This window comes from Pristis pectinata, chromosome 7, assembly GCF_009764475.1.
Source record: "Pristis pectinata isolate sPriPec2 chromosome 7, sPriPec2.1.pri, whole genome shotgun sequence".
Taxonomy (NCBI): Eukaryota; Metazoa; Chordata; class Chondrichthyes; order Rhinopristiformes; family Pristidae; genus Pristis; species Pristis pectinata.
In genome coordinates this window covers 65,832,036-65,854,585 of record NC_067411.1, presented here as the reverse complement: position 1 = coordinate 65,854,585, position 22,550 = coordinate 65,832,036, and the positions used below count along the sequence as shown (strand labels likewise).

General features: G+C 38.2%; 1 protein-coding gene across 1 annotated transcript in view; it reads left to right on the top strand.

The window, feature by feature from the left end:
• The window catches only part of kank1a (KN motif and ankyrin repeat domains 1a), an 83,041-nt gene extending 60,763 nt beyond the window's left edge, over positions 1-22,278 (top strand). The window contains 10 exon segments of the mRNA XM_052020628.1: positions 1,108-1,293; positions 3,127-3,209; positions 3,211-3,242; positions 11,456-11,686; positions 12,127-12,214; positions 14,905-15,124; positions 17,081-17,223; positions 18,960-19,160; positions 20,256-20,354; positions 21,386-22,278. Coding sequence (XP_051876588.1) covers positions 1,108-1,293; positions 3,127-3,209; positions 3,211-3,242; positions 11,456-11,686; positions 12,127-12,214; positions 14,905-15,124; positions 17,081-17,223; positions 18,960-19,160; positions 20,256-20,354; positions 21,386-21,448 — 1,346 coding nt within the window. The 3' untranslated portion in view covers positions 21,449-22,278.
• Positions 22,279-22,550: the final 272 nt, after the last annotated feature.

Sequence of the window (22,550 nt, the reverse complement as noted above, 5' to 3'; positions counted from 1 at the left end):
AAATAATTGAGTCATCTCCATCAATGATGGGGAGTGAGATCAATTAACTTGGTACTGACCGAACATTGAATCTTGAACCAGCTTTCCATTGGATGAGCTTGTTGAGCCATCAGTGGATATCTTTGTAAAATGTATTTAATTCTTTTCAAATCATGTCTCCTGGGAAAGGATGTCCCTCTTATTGGCGACATTGTCATGCCCACTAATATTAACATTGTATACCAATTTAAATATTTTTCCAGCTTAAGCCACAAAGTTCTAGATTACATTGACCACGGTTCAAGCCTTTGTAATGGAGTTTCACATGAAGACTAGAATCTTTCCATTTCAAGGGATTGAACACCTGTCCTGTTGAGTACAAAAAGTCTGTTGTAGATCTGGTCAGCTGCAGGGGAGTGAAAAAGAATGATGCGTGCTGAAGATAACAACTTTGGTCCTTTGGGGAAGAATTCACTCTCAGTTGATATCATTATTTCTGGCTGGGCCACATCATTGAATTGTTCAGTGCTCCAGGATCACTCTGGAGAGCAATGGTAATCCCAAATTGTTCTTCTCTAAACTCTGTTCCCTGCCTCATCTCCAAGGAAGAAGAAACGAAAGGAGCAAATGTTCTGTTTTGGGATGAGATTGAAGCCATCTCTTCAGTGTTTCTACTTTTCCCCTACCCACCCTGCCCATCTCCTTGCCCATTTCCTTTCCCATCAGACTCACTGCTGATGTAGCTCTGAAACAGGATCCTCTTGTTTGCTGCCATTACCTATCCTTGACTCATCTTCTACATGATTTTCACCTCCTGGCCCCTTGCCCTATTCCATTAAACTACTTGCCATAAATCTCTAACCCCTCACTCACCTGCCCATCATACTTCCCTCTATGGCATTTCATTGGATTGTGATGGGTACTTCAAGTTATTGTACCATAATTTGTTTTTGTGTCTGTGTTTAATACATCTCATCTACAGTGGTTATTGATTCCTCTGTTTACATGCTTTCAAAGTATTTGTAGCTATCCACCCTTTCCAAATAATGTTGCTGATTTATAAGTGTTAAGCATTCTGCTTCAGTACTACTGCTTTGTGCTAAGAAGTTGCCTTGTTCCATTCAACAGGAGCGAGTAGGGAGCACAATTCTTATATCCGTACCTCCAGTCTTGTTGCGTCTACAACTCGGTCAAAAATAGATACCCAAGTTACAACTTTAAAGATCGGAGACTCTTGTGAGACATTGTCACAGCAGGAAGACGTTGTCCTTCAAACTGTTTTAGGCAACCAGCAAACAGCCACTTCTCTTCATGGTATGTATTGTGCACAAGTATATTTTAAAACTCAAACCAACTGATTAAAAATACCAATCACGGACCAAATATAACTCCGCAACATGTGGCTCCTCCAGGTCATAGACCTGTTCTTGGGCTGCTTTAAATACTCCTTTAACAAACATGAAGTTTATAAGAACATTTTGTGGTTTCTAACTTGCCTAATTTTTACACTTCATTAGGGAAAATCCGAGGCTGGAAAACATAGTAATAGGAACACGACACAGGAACTCTCCCAACCATTAACTGAGCTACCTTTTTTGAGTTCTAATTGACTTGAGATCCAATGTAATTATTTTTTAATTGTTTCAAATGATTTTTGAAAGGAATTCTGTGATTAGAATTTTGTACGTAATTGTAAAGTTCAGTACTGGAGTTGGGGTGCCAGTATTATCTCGGCATGACAGCCATTCATCCATATTAGTTCCCTCTCACTTAAATAAACACTGTGGGGAAATTCCATGTCCTTTTTTGTTTGGGGGGGATGAAACATACATGCACCCATGATATTAGTGCTAACTCTCCACCACTAATAGTGGCACTGCTACCTCTTCAGCTTATTTTCCATCTATTTGCAAATTTCACCAGTAGGGCACCGCCCTGTCATCTCATGATGATTTGATTGCCTCTGTGCTTGCTGTGTATCTCTCACCCTTGGATTTGGCCTAATTGTGTCTCGTTTCAGTATTGAGAAAACTGAATCTTTGGCACCCACTATAACCACTATTTGATAATCAGTTTGCCATCCAGCCAATTTTTTTTCAAACCAATCCAAGCTGTTTAGGAACTCTGTGTCCTGTTTGTTCCTCAGCAGGAATTCAGACCTCCATACCATCTACACAACAAGGATCCCTTTTTTCACATCTGCAACATTAACCAATTAATCATTTAAATATCTTATTTGTAATCAATTAATAAAATTGACAAAGTACTTGATTGTGTTATTTTCTTTTGTATTGTCACCATTCATTTATGAATGCTTATTCAGTAACTGATTTAGTGCACTGTTAAATAGAATTGAGGATCAAAAATTGTTTCGATGCTGCGGTATATATGAGTCACAATGGTTTTAAAGGTTCTAAAATTTGTTTTTATTATGAACTGGAAACCTCCAGATGTGGGGATATACTATAAAACTCGTAAAGCTGCTTGTTCAGATGCTTTATTTTTGCACAATAAAGGGAATGAGAACATTTTTGAAATCCATTTTCTTTTGTATGAAGTGAATTCATTTTCCCTCTTTTGCCCTCTCTTGGTCTTTCCCTATCCTCGCCTTAAATGGTGGCAAGCAAATATCTCCCAAACATCTGCAAATGTCATTCTTGTAACAACCAACTAATGGATGCATACGAGTAGCTGAGGATCATCTCGCAGAGAACTGTCTACCTCTGTTCCCATCACTTAACTGGCACTATGAATCCACCATGGGACATGGGGGTAGCTTAAATAGTTTTTGTTTGGCAATGACACAATGGACAAATGGTTTTCTGGTTGCAAGAAAGCATTCTGAATGTTCTGGCCAATATAATAAAATGCTGTGCCTTAAACATAACATTAAATCCCATTGACTTTTCCAGAGCACTGAAGTAGAATTTTTTACCTTTTTGTGATGTGGCCTCCCATCCCCTTGTTTTACCTTGCTCCCTCCCTCACTGTGATGGAGGAGGAGTTACAGAGACAAATACACTCTATTGGCAGATGCACTCATCTTCTGCATGTTTTGTTACTGACCAAGCTATTAGTTTTTTTGAAATGGTACTAGATGTCAATTTGTGGTGACACACATTTTATAAATGTATTCTTTTGTTGTAGTACCTTCTGGTAGCACAGGAGCACTAAAATCCATTATGAAAAAGAAAGATAGCCCCAGAAAGCATGAAGCAAATGGTATGAAGGAAGAACCTTCAGTTTGTGGGTGTTAATGGAGGGTAAGTGTGAAATCTTTGCTGTTCTATTTCAGTAATCCCAAATGAAGCAATAGGCCTTTTAGTCTGAATTTATTTCATCCTCCCCAGCTGTTATAAATAAAACAAATGACATCCATTTATAAAGAAGTTAAAAGGGCAATACATCATAAGAATATTGGAGCAAAAGATCTCATTCCATTGAAAACATGTTGCATATTAGCTGCAGTTAATGTAATGAAGATGATGTGCCACATAATTCAGGATCTCATGGTCTATAGTATGTGACTGATATCATAGTATTATGGGTTTTAATTTAGTATTCAATTATGAAAATTATTTTTGGTAATGAGTAAAAACTGTTATCCATATGGTCTGGTTTATGTAAGATAGAGCTATTGTAAACATTACTACTACTGCAAGATGGAACTTAGTTATTGGCAAGTTAGTAGTAGTTACCTATTAATTCCTCTGAGTGCAAGCTGTGCATTTTTGCTAATGACACTGAAGGAAAAAATGAACTATAGTTTTGCTGTTAACTGATTATTTAAAATATTGAATAATTTGAAATTAATTTGAATAAGCTTTTCATAGAGTGAAATTTATGTTTAACTCTGCAGTAAACATTTGCATACAGGGTCTATCAAGTCACATGTAATCTGCAGAACAGGGGATTTGTCCCAAACAGTCAATGCCAAATGTTTCCTTCATACAAAGTTCATTCTCTACTTCATGATTCTTTCCTTTTACATTCACCTTGTCCTTTAAACTCGCTGTCCCTTGATTGCACCAATAGTGAGATGTAAGTTTGTTCCTCATCCAGCCCAATGTGACCATAAGTGTTTGGGTTGCCAATGCATCCCATCTGGATTCTATCTCAAGACCATACAACAATATGGGTTCCCCCTCAAGCTACTGCCATGTTTCATCCATTGTGCTGCAGGGTTAGCATTGCAGAGTGGGACTTTTGTCGAGGAAGCAAAGACTAAAGAAAAATGTTTCAAGAATCAGCGTTTGTCAAAACTTTGGCATAACGTGTCACAAAATCAGGAAAATGTTCACAAAATATCAATGGTTAGTAGTAGCCTTGCTGAGCTGCCCTTAAAGTAAATGGAGCTATAACTGCCACAAGCTACCAAAGAAACTGAAGATGCAAATTTTTAATAATCACTTTACTATAACCTTTTACTAAAATAGATCTTTCCCATAGTGTGGCGACCAGAATTGTACACAATACTTCAAGTGTGGCCTAACCAATGTTTGTACAGCAGCGACATGATGTCCCAAATCTTGCATTCATAGGCCAAGCCATTGTGCACAAGCATGCCAAATACCCTATTCCCCCACCTGTAGCAACATTTTTAGGCAACTATGAACTTGCACCAAAGGTGTCTCTGTACCTCAACATTCCTAAGATCCCTGCCATTTACTATTTATGTCCTGCCAGTATTTGACATTCCAGAATGCATTACCTCACACTTTACTGGAGTGTGAAAGCAGACGCACATTTACATGGGATAGTAACTTTTCTCTAGCGTTGGATCATTAGAGTGGATGCGTAGAGGACAAGGACACTAAATGGAATTTAGTGTGGGGGTAGGGGGGAATGTGAGGTCTGCCACTGTGGTCGAAAAAGTAGAAACACTCGGTATTTTTTTTAAATGTTTATAATTTGAAAGCATTTGGCATTCAGGAGGACCTGTATGTCCTTGCGTGTGAGTGACTTGACTGGAAGTTAACATGAAGAAATGTCAAGCAATTAGGAAGGCAAATAGTATGTCAGTTTTTATTGCAAGAGGACTTGAGCACAAGAGTAGAGACATCCTGCTCCTTTTGAAGTTGTACCTGAAATATTTGGTTTCCTTATCTAAGGAAGGTATACTTGCAATCGAGGGAGTGCAGTGAAGATTCATCAGACTGAATACTGGGTCAGTGGGTTTGAGTACAAGGAGGGATTAAACAGACTGGGCCTACACATTCCAGAATTTAGACGGTTGAGACGCGATACAATTCAAATTCTTACAGGACTTGATATGGTGATTACAATGGTGAGATTTTCTTTGGCTGGAGTTTCTTGAACAAAGGGCTCATTTTCAAAGTAAAGGTGCAGTCATTCAGGATGGGGATAAGAACTTCCTTCACCCTCGTAGGTACTGAACCTTTGAAATTCTGTACCCAGGAGTGTTGTGGAGGCTCAACTGCTGAATAAGTTCAAAAAAGGGCTCCATAGGTTTTAAGGAATTAAAGGAACTGGGATTAGTGCAAGAAAGTCACACAGAGATTTTAAAAATAATCAGTTTCAATCTTACTGAACGTATTTACTTTAAATAGTTTAAGAGAGACTTTGAAGCAGTTTTGGTGCCATACAATAATAAGCATGGAATTAAATAGTAGTGGAAGATAGGGCTCGCATTTTTCCCATGACCAGTGCATTTCTTATGAGGGCCAAACTAAGTTGCTCAATATTTTTTTAAAAACTCAATCCTTTAAATGCATTTCTTAATCTCCTTTCTGCTCTGCTCATGCAGTTTGTTGGTTCAGGATCTGAATCTATTGAGCAATTTAAACCATGTCAAGATATGCTCAGTCCTGATGCAGCGTTTTGACCCAAACCGTCGACAATTCCTTTCCTCCTACAAATGCTGCTCGACCTGTTGAATTCCTCCAGCAGATTGTTGCTCCAGATTCCAGCATCTGCAGTCTCTTGTGTCCCCATGTCAGAATAGTAACAGGATGCAGTAAATTGAGTTCTGGCCAGAGTTAATTTAGTGTAAGGTTCAGTTTTGCACATTCATTTTTAATCACACTGAATAAATGGAGAAAGTACAATTGATGCAAGGTTTTATTTTGAGTTGGTAATTATCGTGCTAACAACATAAATGTGTGCTTGACCTTGAGGTTTTTCCAAGAAGTTAACTTTATGATAGTTCCATTGCAATTCTTTAGCGATATCTTGTATCGCCTTTTATCTCTTCTTGAGAAAATAATTACAAGTGAGAAGATAAGAGTAAATTGTTTCCTGTGAATACTATTGCTATTCTATGACAGTAGACAGCATAACCTCTTATTTTAATTGTTAGCAAATGATGGAATCCCGAAAGTCTGAGTAAGTATTCAGATGTTTTTATGTGCCTAATCTAAATTCTTGAAGTAAATTTGGCCTGATTGCCTATCAATGCTGAAATTTTGGTCCCTTTTTATGTATAGATTGGGGGCATAAATTCATTCATGTTTTGCCAGCAAGAATTTCACAGCTGATAGTTAGAGCTAGAGTATAATATTTGCCCTATACTGCAACCAAACTTGTGTCGTGTTCTCCTTACATTTGAGTTTCATTGTTCAGGCTCCAAACTGTTACTGGAGTCTCAGTTAATCTGGGAAGGTAGCCATTTAACAAGTAAGTTGCAGGGCACATCACAGAGAACCAAGTCACAATGCGAATGTTTCCAGCGAGAGTGGCAGGATCATCACATGGCAGACTATGGCACCGCTGGTATGTGCCTTCTGGGACAGGACCTGCGTGTGTGTTGATGCATGAAGGCAGATGCTTGCTGGTAGCTAGGTGAGAGTGGGGAACTAGTTGATGCACGTTACTAGTTTCTTCTAGTTTTCCATCACTCCTAGTTTTCATTTTCTTTTGCAAATGGAAAAGTTTGTATCTACCCTATCAAATTGCTTCATAAATTTAAAGACTTCCTCGTGGGTCATACCTGAACTTGGTCTTTTCTAGAGAAAGAAGTGTAGTTTTTTTTCTGATGGTTAGAATATTGTATGATGGACTTAACCTTGTAAAACTTACTTGGCACCTTCTACAGTACCTCTGTCCCTTTAGTGCAATACGGAGACTGAAATGTTGTCCAATGATCTAACCAAGGTTTTAAGCAAGTTTAACATAAGTTTTGTGCTTTCCAGTTCTCATCCATGGGAAATTTCTGCAATGCTTTGTTACAATTTTAGCAGCTTGTGTTGCTTTTTTTTAATGAGTTCTCCATCTGCACCTTGTTATTCTTAGAAGTCTTCCCTGTGGCTACACATCCTCCCCCACCCAACCCAACCAACAATAAAAACAAATGGCTTTTGCTTTCGTCCTACAGATTCAAATATGATCATAGAAGTGGGAATGTCAGAAAATGACAAGCTACATCTTTAAATGACAATTTATTTTTAAAAATTGAATATCGCCTTATCAGTCCCTGAAGATTGCTAAAGGCCATGTTTGATGCGTCGTGTTATTTAGTCCAAAAAGGGTGAATGAATTTTGTGCTTGTCAAGTGCTTAGGGGAAAAAAGGATAAAATTGTGAATTTGGCCACAAATTGACATGATATCAAATTAATTGCTACACTGAGATTTCTAAAGGGTTGTCCTTTCTTCACCTGATCCTTGTATTTTTAATCTGTTTCCATGACCTCAGCTGCCATTCTATTACCAAACTTATTTTCAAATTCTTCTGAGATACTCCTCCTTCCCAACCTTTCTATTTCTGACTAGCTTTCTTCTTCAGTCTTTTGTTGCCACATCCCCAAATTGTGGCAATCACTGAGTCATGCTTTATGACAGATGTCATTGGGAACTAAATGTCCAGGGGTACACAGTGTATAGGAAGGATAGGCAGGTAGGCAGAGGGGGTGTGGCCCTGATGGCTAGTAATGACATAAAATCAATAGAAAGGAAGGACATTGGGTCAGAAGAAGTGGAATCCTTATGGGTGGAGCTAAGAAATAGCAAGACTCAAAGGACAATAGTAGTAGTTATATATAGGCCCCTTAATAGCAGTCAGGACGTGGACTATAAGTTGCAGTTAGAAATAGAAAAAGCGTGTCAGAGTGACAACGTTAAGATAATTATGGGGGATTTTAACATGAAGGTGGATTGGGAAACCCAGCAAGGCAGTGGATCTCAGGAGAGAGAGTTTGTAGAATGTCGACGGGACGGCTTTTTGGAGCAACTTGTTGATGACCCCACCAGGGGATCGGCTGTTTTGGATTGGGTGCTGTGTAACGATTCAGAGGTGATTAGGGAACTAAAGGTAAAGGAACCATTAGGAATTAGTGATCACAATATGATTGAGTTCAGTTTCAAATTTGAGAAGGAGAAGCTGATAACTGGTGTATCGATATTTCAGTAGAACAAAGGAAATTACAATGGCATAAGAGGAGCTGGCCCAAATTGATTGGAAGAGTAAGCTAGCTGGAGGGACGGCAGAGCAGAAATGGATAGAATTTCTACAAGAAATAAGGAAAATGCAGGATAGATATTCCAAGAAAAAAGGAGGTTTTGAATGGAGAAAAGGCACAAATGTGGATAACGAGAGAGGTTAAGGCTAAAATAAGAGCAAAAGGGACGGCATACAAGGAAGCAAGAATTAGTGGGAAAACAGAAGACTGGGAAACTTTTTAAAAACCTGCAGAAAGAAACTAAGAAGGTCATTAGGAAAGAAAAGATGAATTATGGAAGGAAGTTGGCAGATAACATTTGAAAGGATACTAATCTTTTTAAATATGTGAAGAGTAAAAGAGAGACACGGGTTGATATAGGACCAATCGATAATGGTGTGGGAGAGATAATGGATGATAAAGAGATGGCAGAGGAACTAAATGAGTATTTTGCATCAGTCTTCACTGTGGAGGACATCAGCAATATACCTGATAGGGGTCTCAAGGAATGGAACTAAGTTCAGTTAAGATTACTAGAGAGAAGATGCTAGGAAAGCTAAATGGACTAAAGACGGATAAGTCTGCAGGACCGGATGAGGTTCATCCCCGGGTTCTGAAGGAGGTGGCTTTAGAGTTTGCGGAAGCACTGGTGATAATTTTCCAGGAATCGATAGACTCCGGCATGGTTCTGGAGGACTGGAGGGTCGCAAATGTAGTTCTGTTGTATAAGAAAGGTGGGAGGCAGCATAAAGGAAATTACAGACCTATTAGTCTGACATCGGTGGTGGGAAAGTTACTGGAATTGATCCTCAAGGATGAGGTTATGGAATACCTAGAGGTGCAAGGCAAGATAGGTCCAAGCCAACATGGTTTCATGAAGGCAAGATCCTGCCTGACCAACCTATTGGAGTTTTTTGAGGAAATCTCAGGTTGGGTGGATGAGCTGTAGATGTTGTGTATTTAGACTTTCAAAAGGCCTTTGACAAGGTGCCGCACAAGAGGCTGATTAATAAGATGAGAGGTCATGGAATTACAGGTGGGATATTGGAATGGGTGGAGCATTGGCTGGTAGGCACAAAGCCAAAGGGTGGGAATAAAAGGATCCTGTTCTAGTTGGCTACCGGTTACTAGTGGTGTTCCGCAAGGGTTGGTGTTGGCGCCGCTTCTTTTTACTTTGTACATTAACGATTTGGATGATGGCTTTGGATGTGGCTTTGTGGCTAAGTTTGCAGACGACACCAAGATAGGTGGAGGAGTAGGGAGCAATGAGGAGACAGGAAGGTTGCAGAGGGACCTAGATAGTTTAGGAGAATGGGCAAGGAAATGGCAGATGAGATTCAATGTTGAGAAGTGTGCAGTTGTACACTTTGGAAACAGAAATAAACAGGCAGATTATTGTCTAGATGGGGAGAAAATTCAAAGTACAGAAGTACAAAGGAACTTGGGGGTACTCGTGCAGGATACCCTAAAGGTTAACCACCAGGTCGGATCGGGAGTAAGGAAAGCGAATGCTATGTTGGCATTCGTTTTGAGAGGTATAGTGTATAAAAGTAGGGAGGTGTTGATGAGGCTCTACGGGGCACTAGTGAGGCCTCATTTGGAATACTTTGCGCAGTTTTGGGCCCCATATCTTAGGAAGGATGTGCTGATGTTGGAGAGGGTTCAGAGGAGATTTACGAGGATGATTCCCGGAATGAAAGGGCTTACATGTGATGAGTGTTTGTCGGCTCTTGGACTGTACTCACTGGAGTACAGAAGAATGAGAGGGGACCTCATAGAAACATTTAGAATGTTGAAAGGAATGGACAGAGTAGATGTGGCCAAGCTGTCTCCCTTGGTGGGTGAGTCCAGGACCAGAGGGCACAGTCTTAGAATTAAAGGGTACAGGTTTAAAACAGAGTTGAGGAGAAATTTCTGTAGCCAGAGGGTAGTGAATTTATGGAATTCTTTGCCACATACAGCAGTGGAGGCCCAATCATTGGAGGCATTTAAGGGGGAAATAGATAGTTATCTAATTAGTCAAGGTATCAAGGGATATGGGGATAAGGCCGGAAATTGGGGCTAGAAAGGAATAGTGTTTTTTTTTCTTCTCATGGACATTTCCCCCATTTCTCATCTTTTTCTTTTTCCCTTTCTTTTCTTTGGAGCAGACTTGATGGGCCGAATGGCCTACTTCTGCTCCCTTGTGATCCCTACATTGGAAGGGAATTCTGGTCGATAAGCCCATGGAAGCCCCACCACTGAGCTGATACCTGTACGAATTGTGAAGCAAAAATTTAAGAAGCAAAGCTGGTGCTGTCTAGAAAGCAGCAACTAGTCTAAAACGTGCAAATTTTACTAAAAATGTGGGAAGGTAAGGGCACGTGCAGTTTTGGAGAATTAAAAATAGTTTAGGATGTGGGGTTGCGCAAAAGGTAACTCTGTGGTTTACCAGAGTTCATAATGTTAACAGTGTTGGCTTTAGACAGAAAGTGTCCCCTGGCGTATGAGAAGTTGGAGAGGGATACAGTGTGTGGCAGCATGGGGCAGTGAAGTTGGGTTAACACACACACAATCGGTGAACAGGGTCTGTTTTCAGTGTCTGATGAGGTGGTGCAGCTGTGGGCATGCAGCAGCTTGTTTCATAAATGGACTACCTGAAGAGTAACTGATATGTAGCTACAAATAAATGTGTTTCACTTTCCTTTGTGTAATTGTGATGCAAGGAAAAAAGGCCAACAGTTGAAATAGAGGAGAGGTCATCCCATTTTGAGATTTTGTTTTTGATACAGCATAATATAGAAGTCCCTTATTATCCTTGGTGCATGAGATCAAACCAAAATAGGCGTCCTCATTATAGCCACTTTAATGTCAAACATTTATAGCCCATGATTACATTGATGCATCCAATGAGATGTGAAAATATTGTTGTTACCCTTCCAATTCTTCAGTGTTTTTATTTTAAAACACTGAGCCTTCTGTGCAGTCAACAAAAGTGTTTCAACTTAATTTCTATCTCTGTACCAACACATCTTTTGGTTGGCTGTCAAATGTACTTGTACAATAATTACCCAAAGTTTATCAAGTGGCTTTATTCTCTTAGGTACGAAACTACATCCAGCGATGATTCCAGTTCAGATGAAAGCTCATCTTCTGAATCAGACGACGAGTTTGAGGATCAAGAGAATTCTAAAGATGAAATCAAGATTAATTGTGAGATGCGGCCAGAGCGGCCCAGTGGATGTAGGACTGAGACTGCAAGTGTATCAAATCAAGAGGTCGCCAAGTTGGAAAGAAGTGAAAAAGAGATTGGCAAAGTGGAAATAAGAGAGAGGTACAACCAATTTTCTGAGGAATACATGGATTTTATACCAAATGGTTGAAGAAAAGCATTGATAATCCTATGATCAAAATAATGAAGCCATGCATTTGGGTTGGTCTAATTCCACCATTTATTTGGGGGGAGCATAAAACTCTAAAATTCTTCTACTTCATGTGGGGTTTCTCATCTCCTGCTAGTGTTTGTAATTCATTTACCTTGAACATATTTTCCACTGAGGCTTTTACCTGAGTTTGGTTTTTAAAGGGGAGATGCTGAATGAACACCAAGCATTTTCCTCCAAGTAAGGGATAAACTCAGAGTATGCTAATGCTCTAGCTCGTTATTACCAGAAACCTGCATCAATTATCCTATCTGCTGTTTGAGTCAGATTTGAAAATGCATTAATAAACAAATGGAAATAGATTTTTGAATTAATGTTTTTATACTCATAGGTACGAGTTAAGTGAGAAGGTGTTGTCAGCATGCAAAATACTGAAAAACCACCTCAATGATCCAAAAGCAATGGCCAGCAAAGAAGTGGTAGGTTTATGTTAAGCATCAATACAGTTACAATACAGTAGAAGTGCAATTATAAGTCTTTTTAGGCCAATCAAACTCGATTAAAAAAAAAATTAGTTCTATAGCAAATTACAAATATTTCCAAATATCTTTATCCACATAATATATTTAGTATTAATTCATTTACAGTGTCTTCCTTGTTTATAGAAAAATAGCTGTTCTATAAAGACCAGCAAGCCAAGGGTGAACAGCAAGAGGCAGGATGGCATTTTATTGATTTATATTTGAAAGTCACGAGCAAGCTCTGGCACTTTCTTTAAAAAGGTTAAATTGATTGGGTGAAATGAATGTCTTCTGTGGAAAGGCTAATTAAAATGTGGTTCATTTCAAGCATATTGTGCTATATCTGTTGCAACAGATTGTGAGCTTGATTAAGTCCAAAAGGCAAATGCAGATTCCTGTGGTTGAATTTGAGATTTTTTTTTTCTTTTGAGTAGTTGAGAACTCATCCATGCAAAAGCTGATTAATGGTTTGGAGACATCCAGTGTCATTCGTTTGTTTATCTCAATATGAGAAAACTAGACCACAGTTATTGATGATTACCGTTTAATTGCTGAGTTGTGCTCAATCAATCGTACAGGGACCAAGATGGCTGCTCTTGTTATCTGTAGCAGCTTGCTGTTTCTCTTCCCATTTGTGCAACATCACCTTGAACGTCCCCAGAGGTCTGTCCTTGGCCCCATCCTATTTCTCAATTACATGGCTCCCTCAACAACATTATCTAGGGGTGCTGTTTCATTTCCACGTATATGCTCATAAGACTCAGCACTTCCTCATCATTGCTACCTCTTGACTTCCCCTCACTGTCTCAATCAGCAGATTGCTTGCAAATGTCCACCAACTGAGCTTGAGAAGACCATAGAAAATGCCCCAGAACTCAATGGTAAATGCCACCAGTTCCAAACAAAACCATCACAAGTAGCTTATTTAAATGGAAGCAAGTCTGGGACTTCTGCCCATGTCTTGTCAAATACCAGTTCTTGAATTTCTTCACAGATTTAGAGTACACATAGAGTCCAGTGGCAGAACTATGTCCAGTTGAGATTTGCCTGCAATTAACTTGGAGAAATCATTCTCAGATCCTTTACCTGTCAGATCTTTGACTCCATTCATTTCAACAGAGATTGTAAACCTGTTGTTAACAAAACATTAGGAAAGTTAATATTTCTTAAGATTAATTTGGTCCTGTTGAGTGATTTTAATTATAATATTTCTTTTAGTTTTGGGTATTTTTGTTTTTAAATGTTTTAATTTATTAGCTTTTACTGTCTGTGATTATCAAAAACAGCTGGAGATGCTTAAAAGTCCCCTCAGCTATGCCAGCTGGCACATCTGGGGTTTTGCCTCCTGTGAAAGCTTTTAGGAGTGTTTTGGGATCTGAACTTTGTGTCATTGGCTGTCCTGCCACCCCTCCTCCATGCCTTTGGAGTTCAGGGTGGTTCGGGCCAGCATGGTAGGTACTTCACATCCAGACAAGTAAGCATAGGTAGGGGGTGATGGGAAGTACAGATAGGCTCATGCCAGCAAGATCTGACTTGTTTGTTTCAATGCCCACCACAAATTCCATCCCCTAACCATGATGTGTAATAATGTTATAAGATTTATTAGTCGCATGTACATTGAAGCATACAGTGAAATGCTGCATCTTGCGTTAACAACTGACACAGTCTGCGAATGTGCTGGGGGCAGCCCACAAGTGCCGCCACACTTCCGGCGCCAACATGGCATGCCCACAACTTCCTAATCCTTGCATCTTTTGGAATGTGAGAGGAAACCAGAGCACCCAGAGGAAACCCATGCAGACACGGGGATAATGTACAAATTCCTTACAGCGGTGGAATTGAACCCGGGTCGTTGGCGCTGTAATAGCATTATGCTAACCGCTACACAACCATGCCCCCTTCCTGGCAAGCATCTCAAGGCTGAACTCTCTGCAATTTTAATCAGACCTCGATTTGAAAATTATTAATCCTTGTTTTCAAATGCTATTGTGGCTTTTCCCTCCCTATCTCTTTTGACTTCTATAATCCACTAAGATATCTACATTCCATTTATGGCCTCTTGATGATATTGGGTATTAATCACTCCCTCTAATCACTGGGAGCTGCAAGTTAGCTGCCAAAATCTTAGCATTCATAATAACCATAACAAAATCCTAACGTTGTTCCTGCTGTTCCCCACATCCCTTCTCCCTCCCCCTCCCATCCTTTATTGTGCTCCTTACGACATACTTATTTAACAAACTTTTAGACTTTCTTTTGAATGTTCCCCTTAAGTGTCTGTGTTAAATTTTGTTTGATGACTCTCCTCTGAAGAACTTAGGATGTATCAAAGATGCACTTTACAGCTCTGGCGTCTCTACACAAGCCAGAGGAATAGGACAGTTTAAAGCTAGAAGTTATTGTTGTGGATGTTTTATTTTTCCACTATATTTAGGTCAGCAGCATTTTTTAAAATCTTAACTATAATACCAGGATCGTTAGCTACTTCTGATGAAAGGTCAACGGTCAGGAGTACCAAATCTGTTTCTGTCTCCGCAGAACTGCTAACTATTTCCAGGAATTTCTGTTTATATTTCAGATTTCCAGCTGCTTTTTTGCTTTCAAAATACAATATTCCCTAATATAGAATTTTTGTGTGAATTTCACAGAGACTTTGCCTGAACAACATTCAGCATGAATGGTTCCGTGTGTCTAGTCAAAAGTCAGCAGTTCCCATCATGGTGGAGGATTACCTGACTGGATTCAGGGAGATTTCACCAGAAGTCCTGAAACATGTGGTCAACATGGCTGATGGAAATGGCAATACAGCTCTTCACTACAGTGTTTCTCACTCAAATTTTGAAATTGTGAAGTTGCTTCTTGATGCAAGTATGTTGATGTTTTACATCTTTGCCCATTCCTTTTATCATTGTTTACCTATTTAACAGATACATATTTTGCACTTATACCTCACTTCCTTTGTGCCTCGCACCTTTTATGAAATATGGAATGTAAATAACAGAATTTCTTTGAAATGCTTATGCTGATAACTTTAAACTGTGCAAAGTATTTCTTTATTACAGTTTAAAGAAATGTTGTTTACTTAAACTGAAGAGTTTAAATTTCGAAAGAACTGTGAAGCTTCAAATACAAAGTTCACCAAATATATATGTAGGGTGTTTTAAAAACCACAATGTACGCTAGATGCCTCGGGTGCTTTGATTGTCATGATACTGTGGAACAGAAGTGGCTCTACTTGTTTGAATATTTTTCTGATGACTGCCTACGAGAGTATACTTGCACAAATATGTCCTGAATGCCATCTCAAAAAATGTTTAAATGTCATGATACAAACTGGGCATTTTTTTTAGTGAATGCTTTGCTTTGCTAAAAGATTTTTAAACAGATTAACGAACAGGCGTGCTGAAACGTTAAGTCCGCATACCTATTTCACTGGTCTTATCAGATGTAGTTGGAAGAGGACAAAAGAGGATAAACAGGAGGAAAATCGGTGTTGATGGAATTGAGAGGATGCTGTTGTCCTATTCCTCTGGCTTGTGTAGAGAAGCCAGAGCTGTAAAGTGCATTTTTGATGCATCATAAAAATATTTCCAGTCCAAATTTTTAGATTAGTGAAAAGATGCCTTTTTTCCTACATCAGTCCTCTTGCTATGTTCAAGCACTAGGTTAGTCATTGCCTCACAACTATTGGAATGTACCAAGATGAAATTTCTAGGTGAAATGCTAATTTACTAAGGGTGGTGAACCAATGGCATCAGAATTGCCCTTGCTTTCTGTGAGATTTTGCATGAAAAGTTACTGTAAGCTTGATAGCCAAACTGCAAGATGTCTGCTACAGGTATAACTCAGGGTTTTCTTAATCAGATTGAGGAATAATTAATGACTAGTACAGTCTGAAGTAGGGTGTAATCTAGAGTGGTGATTTCAATATCAAGTCAGATATGAAAGGCAGGAGATTGGGCAGAGGAGGGAGGAAAAAAGACAAAGTTAAACAAATGTCATATTTTAAAATCGTAATTTAAAGCTGAAGGAATGAGATTCCAAGTTAATTTTCAGTTTTCAAGAGGTTCTTTGACAGTTTGAAAATTATTACAGTGAACACTTGAATGAAAAAACCCTAATTTTCTGTGGCAAGCTGAATCTGTATTTATCATGTACTTAGGTCTACGGAAGCACAGTGGTTAAGTTACTGGACCAATAGCCATTGATCCAGGGACATGAGTTGGAACCCCCTACAGCAACTGTTTTGAAATGTAAAAGAAATTAGTCCCAGCAACACCAAGTACTGGATTGCAAAAATCCTTCTGGTTCACAAATGTCCTTTAAGGAATTTGGCGCACTCATCAGATCTGGCCTATCTGTGACTCTCAACTCATCAATGTGGTTAACCCACTTCCTCCTCCATTCCGGAGCAGTTAAGAATGAACAGAAAATTCCAACAATGTCCACTTCCCATGAATAAATAAATTTGAATAGGGTGCTAAAGGGTGAGACCCTCTTTACAGAGCTTCCAGTGGTACATTGCATCTTGATTCGCAGTTTTTGAATTTGTGTATATTAATGCACATCTACTGCACCTTAAGTTACTGCCTGCTTTGCATGTAAATAATAGAGTATAATTTCACCATTACCTTCACAGTAAGTTCTGCACCAATGTTTGTTCTATTGTGTTCTCTGATTAAACAATAAGTTCTTACTAATATTGAAGAACAATCAAAATGGACGTTCTGCCTTTTCTCAGTGGCTTTGAAAGCTGATGTTGATAAGGATGGTTGATATTAATTTTGTCAATAGAGTTTGAGTTGTTAATATATTTTATTACAGATGTATGCAATGTTAATCAGCAGAACAAAGCTGGCTATACTCCCATCATGCTTGCTGCTCTTGCTGCAGTGGAAAATGAGAAAGACATGAAAATTGTGGATGAACTATTTAGTCAAGGAGATGTGAATGCCAAAGCCAGTCAGGTGACTTTCGTCTTGCATTTTACTGCTTTGAGAAATCAGAAGGCAATTCTTAATCATAACCTTTCAGTTCAACAGGAAACCATTCATAATATCTTGCCTCTTTTTGGGGAGTGGGAAAATGCTGCATTGTGTTGAATTTTACTTCAAATTTTAAATGCTGAATAATTTTTTTTCTTTACTCTTTTACTTGCATTCTGAGCAGCCTTGGGTCTTCACCTTGGTTTTTTGGTCAAACAATAAGCTGCATTCTGGCCTCAAGCATTCTAATTGGAAATTTCAATTTGTATCTCCAAAAGCAATTCTTTTCTCCCTATAAATACCAAAAACATCCGTGGTTTGAGGTTGATATATCAGATTCTTAAAAAATAGGGGGTGTAGCAACTTTATTTTTTAAATAAGAGATTTTTGTACCAATGCAGTAGTAATGAAATTGTTATCAGACAAAGCTAATTGTTTTGTAGCAGCTACTCTCGTACAATATCCTTTGATTTTTTTTCACGCACCTTACCATCCCAAAAAAAATTTAAAGGTTCAATTAGAATATTCCAGCCTGCTCTGACACTCACTCTGAAAGTTACCATAAATTATATCAGGGATCTGATTTGTATCTTCATCTTTCAAATCTAACAATCATCTTGTGCCTTGGATTTCTTTTCCTTGTGTTCTTTGTGGTCCACTTGCACTTCCCCCTTGCTTTAGGCTGGTCTAGTTATTTGACACCACTGACGGCAGAATCTTGCACTACACTTTTCTTTGCATTAATTATATTTTTACCCTTCAAGTTATAATTACAAACCAAGGAATTGAAAACACTCGTGGAACATTTGCCTTTATCTCAAAGGAGCTGGAATATAAATAGTTTTACAGAACGCTGGCCACTTCTTAGGTTGAGTGCTTTTATTCCGTTTTGGGCGGTGTCACCTCTGCAGGATATGGTGACTTTTGGGAGGGTCAGCTCAGATTTGCCAAAATGATTCCTGATTTCAGGGTTAAGTTGAGGAATGCTTGTATAAACATAGTTCCATTCCACTAGTAGGTGGAGTGAGTATGCTTTTAAATTGTTGAAAATTATGAAAGAATTTGCAGTAATTGTAGACAAGCTATTTCCTCTTGGGGGGGGGGGGGGCGGGTTAGAATTCAGAGGCGGGGTGACTGTCTTGAAACTAGAGATGCGCTCTTCTGGAAGTACCACTTCTCACTGATCCTCCTGGAAACTTGGGATTTTCTCCAAAAGTGCTTTTGGAGAAAATTGGTTTAATTAGATTTTTCAAGGCAAAGATCAACAAGTATCTGAGGTAGTGTTGAGGCAGGTTCAGCAAAGATGAATAATTAGAGATGAGGTACGAATGAGCTAGGATCCAATGGAATGCAAGATAGGCTATGTATGATTCCTTTGAAATCATACATGGTCTTTTAGAAGAAGCAGGCTTAATGGCTTGAAAAATGTAGTATTGTCAGAGAGATCTTGTGATTTTTGTTTTCTTCTGTTATTTTACTTTTGTGTAACATGGACCTCTTACCTGTCCCTATGATTACCTATAACTCCATTATTAAGCATTTAGTTCCACTTGAATTCTCAGGGATGTGAGATTAATTGTTTGTTGAAGTGGATTGCAACTTTCTTGCTACTACATTTTCATCCTGTAGATTGTTTGTATGTCTCCTCCAGCATGCAAATAGTTTTACAATGTATATAACTCATCAATTCCCTAAGCTTTGTTTCTCATTGGTTTTAGGCTGGTCAAACAGCGCTGATGCTTGCAGTGAGCCATGGTCGGATGGACATGGTGAAAGCTCTTCTCCTCTGTGCTGCTGATGTGAATATCCAGGATGATGAAGGGTCTACAGCTCTGATGTGTGCAAGTGAACATGGGCATGTGGAGATAGTTAAGCTTCTCCTGGCCCAACCTGGATGTGATTCCACCCTTGCTGACAGTGTAAGTTACTATTAAGGTGTTCTAGTTAAGGGTCTAAATATTGTTTATTCTGAACCTTCTGTCTATTAGTCAGAGGGGAAGACTCTCTTTATATAAATCTCTATTTAATAAATACTAAATATTTTCAAAAAATGTTTAACCTGCCTTAACTGAGTGGACGGATCTGATTAACTGCACTTCACAGCAAGTTACTGACCAATAAAGGGCATAAGTGTTTGAGTGTCGTGAAACGGCACTTCACCATGGCTGCTATCAACTGTACTGTTTCTGTAGTAAAACACTGAGTAAATAACATGTTTCCATTTACTCTTGCTTATTTCCCTGCAGAGACAGCTGCATTAATCTCTTCCCCATCACTCAGTCCACCCACACCTGTAAGACCCAGGGTTTCAGTTATTGATTCTTTACCAGATAATATGATCATGGTTATGGAACATATTTCCTTGATGACTTTCTGCAAAATATTACTAAATGAATCTTAATTTGTGATGCATTCATATTGGACTGAAAGCTCTTCTGAAAGGTCAAACCAACAGAGAAATGAAAGTATTTTGAGCTGAACTTAGCCAGAGCAGTAATTGGGGTGGTAAGGCTAGCCTTGGTAATACTGAACCTATGAAAAACCTGCCAAAGTTGATACCAGCAAATATAAAAATGCTAAATGAAAATGTTCTGAAATCTATTAATTAAAATCTATTCAGTTTTGAGGGTATGTCTGTTTGTTCTTGAGCATGCCACATCAGAAGCTAGCAATTTAACCCAACTTTGATTGATTAATATATTCAGAAAGGTTACAGTCAGGTTCGTGCACAACACTGCCTGACTTCGTGGGAATGTTCCCCTAGTGATGGAACAGTCCTGATGAAGGCAAAGCTACAATACCTGTCATTGTTGTTAAATTTTCACTAGCCTTCCAGAGATGGTTAATATTATCAATTCTGTACAGCTTGTTTCAATACAAACTATTTTGGCCTTTTTTGGGGGGGGTTTTAAAGTCTCTGTTTCACTTATTTGGGTCATTTCTGATTTTCAAATATACAGATGTTTAAGTAAGGTTCATTAACTAAATGAGCTCCGTTCTATCTTCATATTCAGGATGGAAGTACAGCATTATCCATTGCTCTAGAGGCTGGTCATAAGGATATAGGAGTCTTGCTTTATGCTCATGTAAACTTCTCCAAGGCTACATCACCGGTATGTGCTTGGAGATCATTTGCCTTTTATTATGCTTATAGTTAAAGCTTAAATGATCTGTGAATAAATGTTTTTTTTATTTTTTTTAAAGTATACCTTTCTTCACTGATAATATCCTAGTGAAATGCTTGTATATTTTAGCTTAGTAGCTGCAGTCAAGGTACTGAGATTTTTATCCCTCTTTAATCTCCATAATGCACCGTAGCCACATTCTAGGGTAATGTTGCTTAATATATGCTTGACTAATTGATTTTGCTTCTGATTGACCTGTCAAAGAAATGCCTACATGCAGCTCTCCTTTTTCCACTTTTGTTACCTTGACAACTTTGGTCTGCACTTAACGCAGACACTCACTATGTTCTTTCCAGCCTCTCCTTCTCTGCAACTTTAAACACGGTTTTAATGGCAGGTTCTTAACTGTTTCTCTTGCTGATGCTGCCTGACCTGTTGGATGCTTCCAGTTTTTGTTTTGGATTTCCAGCATCTGCTTTGCTCCAATCCACTCTTATTTTCCTTAACCAAAGACTACAAAAATAGTGGAAATTGATTAGAATATTGAGTACAAGAATATCTATTTTTGCCACTTTGTTACAAAGCTCCATTCTTAAGGTGTATTAATAATCAGAATAATTCACCATTGTAAGTAATTCTGGCCATGAGCCTTTTATAGTTAACTGAAGTTTCAAACCTTCTACCATTCTATTATTTTGCAGATGATTCCAGCTAGTCTGCATTTTTTTTTAAGAGGGTGTATTCTGCACCTAATGTACTTAATGATCGTTAAGTATCTTAGTGGGAATAAAATCTTCTTTCAACAAAGAACAGAATGGAAATAAATTACATTCAAATAGTGTAAATTGATTATAACATTGAGCTAAATGAAGCCTATTTTTGCCACTCTTTTACAAAACATTTTAATTTAAAGGTATGTTTGAACCCTGAGAAAATGTAGTTCACTAGTGTTTAATATATTTTTAGTTGAAAATGTTGTAGTTTTCTAGCTCCTAAATCTGTTCTTTTTATTTCAAAAGGGAACACCCAGGTTAGGAAGGAAAACCTCTCCAAGTCCAACTCGGCGAAGCAAATTTGATTGATTCGTACCTGCCATTCACCTGATCCTATACCAAGCTGCTATGTATTGTTAATATTGACAGATACTGAATGTAAATGTGTGCCTGAGCTCACCAGCAAAAACTTTATTTAGCAATAGTACTAAAGGTAGCTCTGCCAATCCACAGACCAGCATCTAAACTGGAAAGCATTATGGGAGCTGGCATTATTCACTCTTCACTATACACAACATTACTATTGCCTCATCCTATGCTGCTGTAGCAAGCTTTTTCAGAATGTTTAAAATTCCATCTTTGTTTTTGATCCTCGGAGATCACACATGTGACAGTTTCATTTGATTGCATTCACCGTTAGAAGTTGTAATCTATATTTTTGTCTACATAAACTTCCATTAAAAGTGTCATGATACTTTTAGAATACTATTTATATTTGCTGAAAATATAGAATAAAATGGTAACATTAAAATTAAGGTGACACCTAACCTTTGTTTAGGTTTCCCTTTATCACAGAGAAGTATCTCCTGATTGTTGAAACTTTTATATCAAACAAAATCATTTGTATCGTTAAAAATTAAGTCATACAGTATTTTCAAACTATTTTATACATAGCCTAAAATGAATTTACATGAATAACAATTTACTATTGAACATAGCTTTTTAATTTCTTTTAGAATTTGTCATTGTATCTAATTTGGTTTTAGTGACAATTTGAGATTATTTGTATATCGACCTGTCCAATTAAAGCCCTGTACATGGATTTTTGTGCATATTTATAAGGCTGCAATTTTGTCACATTTAAATTGTGATGTGTATTTAAATGTTTGAAGTGCCTTAGATCCTTGCCATATTTTCAGAATAAAAGCTCCATTATGCTAATTTGGTGTTTTGTTAAATCAATGCAATTTGAAACACATTTAAATCACAAATCGGCTCCAGTAATGGCTCAGATCCTTTGCTCATTTGGGAGCAGATAAGGATTGAGTAGAAGCAGAGAGGTGAGGCTAACAGCAATTACCAGTCAAAAAATTCCATTCAGATTTTCACCAAAAATGGAGATAGTAACACATAACAAATATAAATCTAATTTAATTTGGGCAGCATTGAACATACTGAATTTTTTGTATTT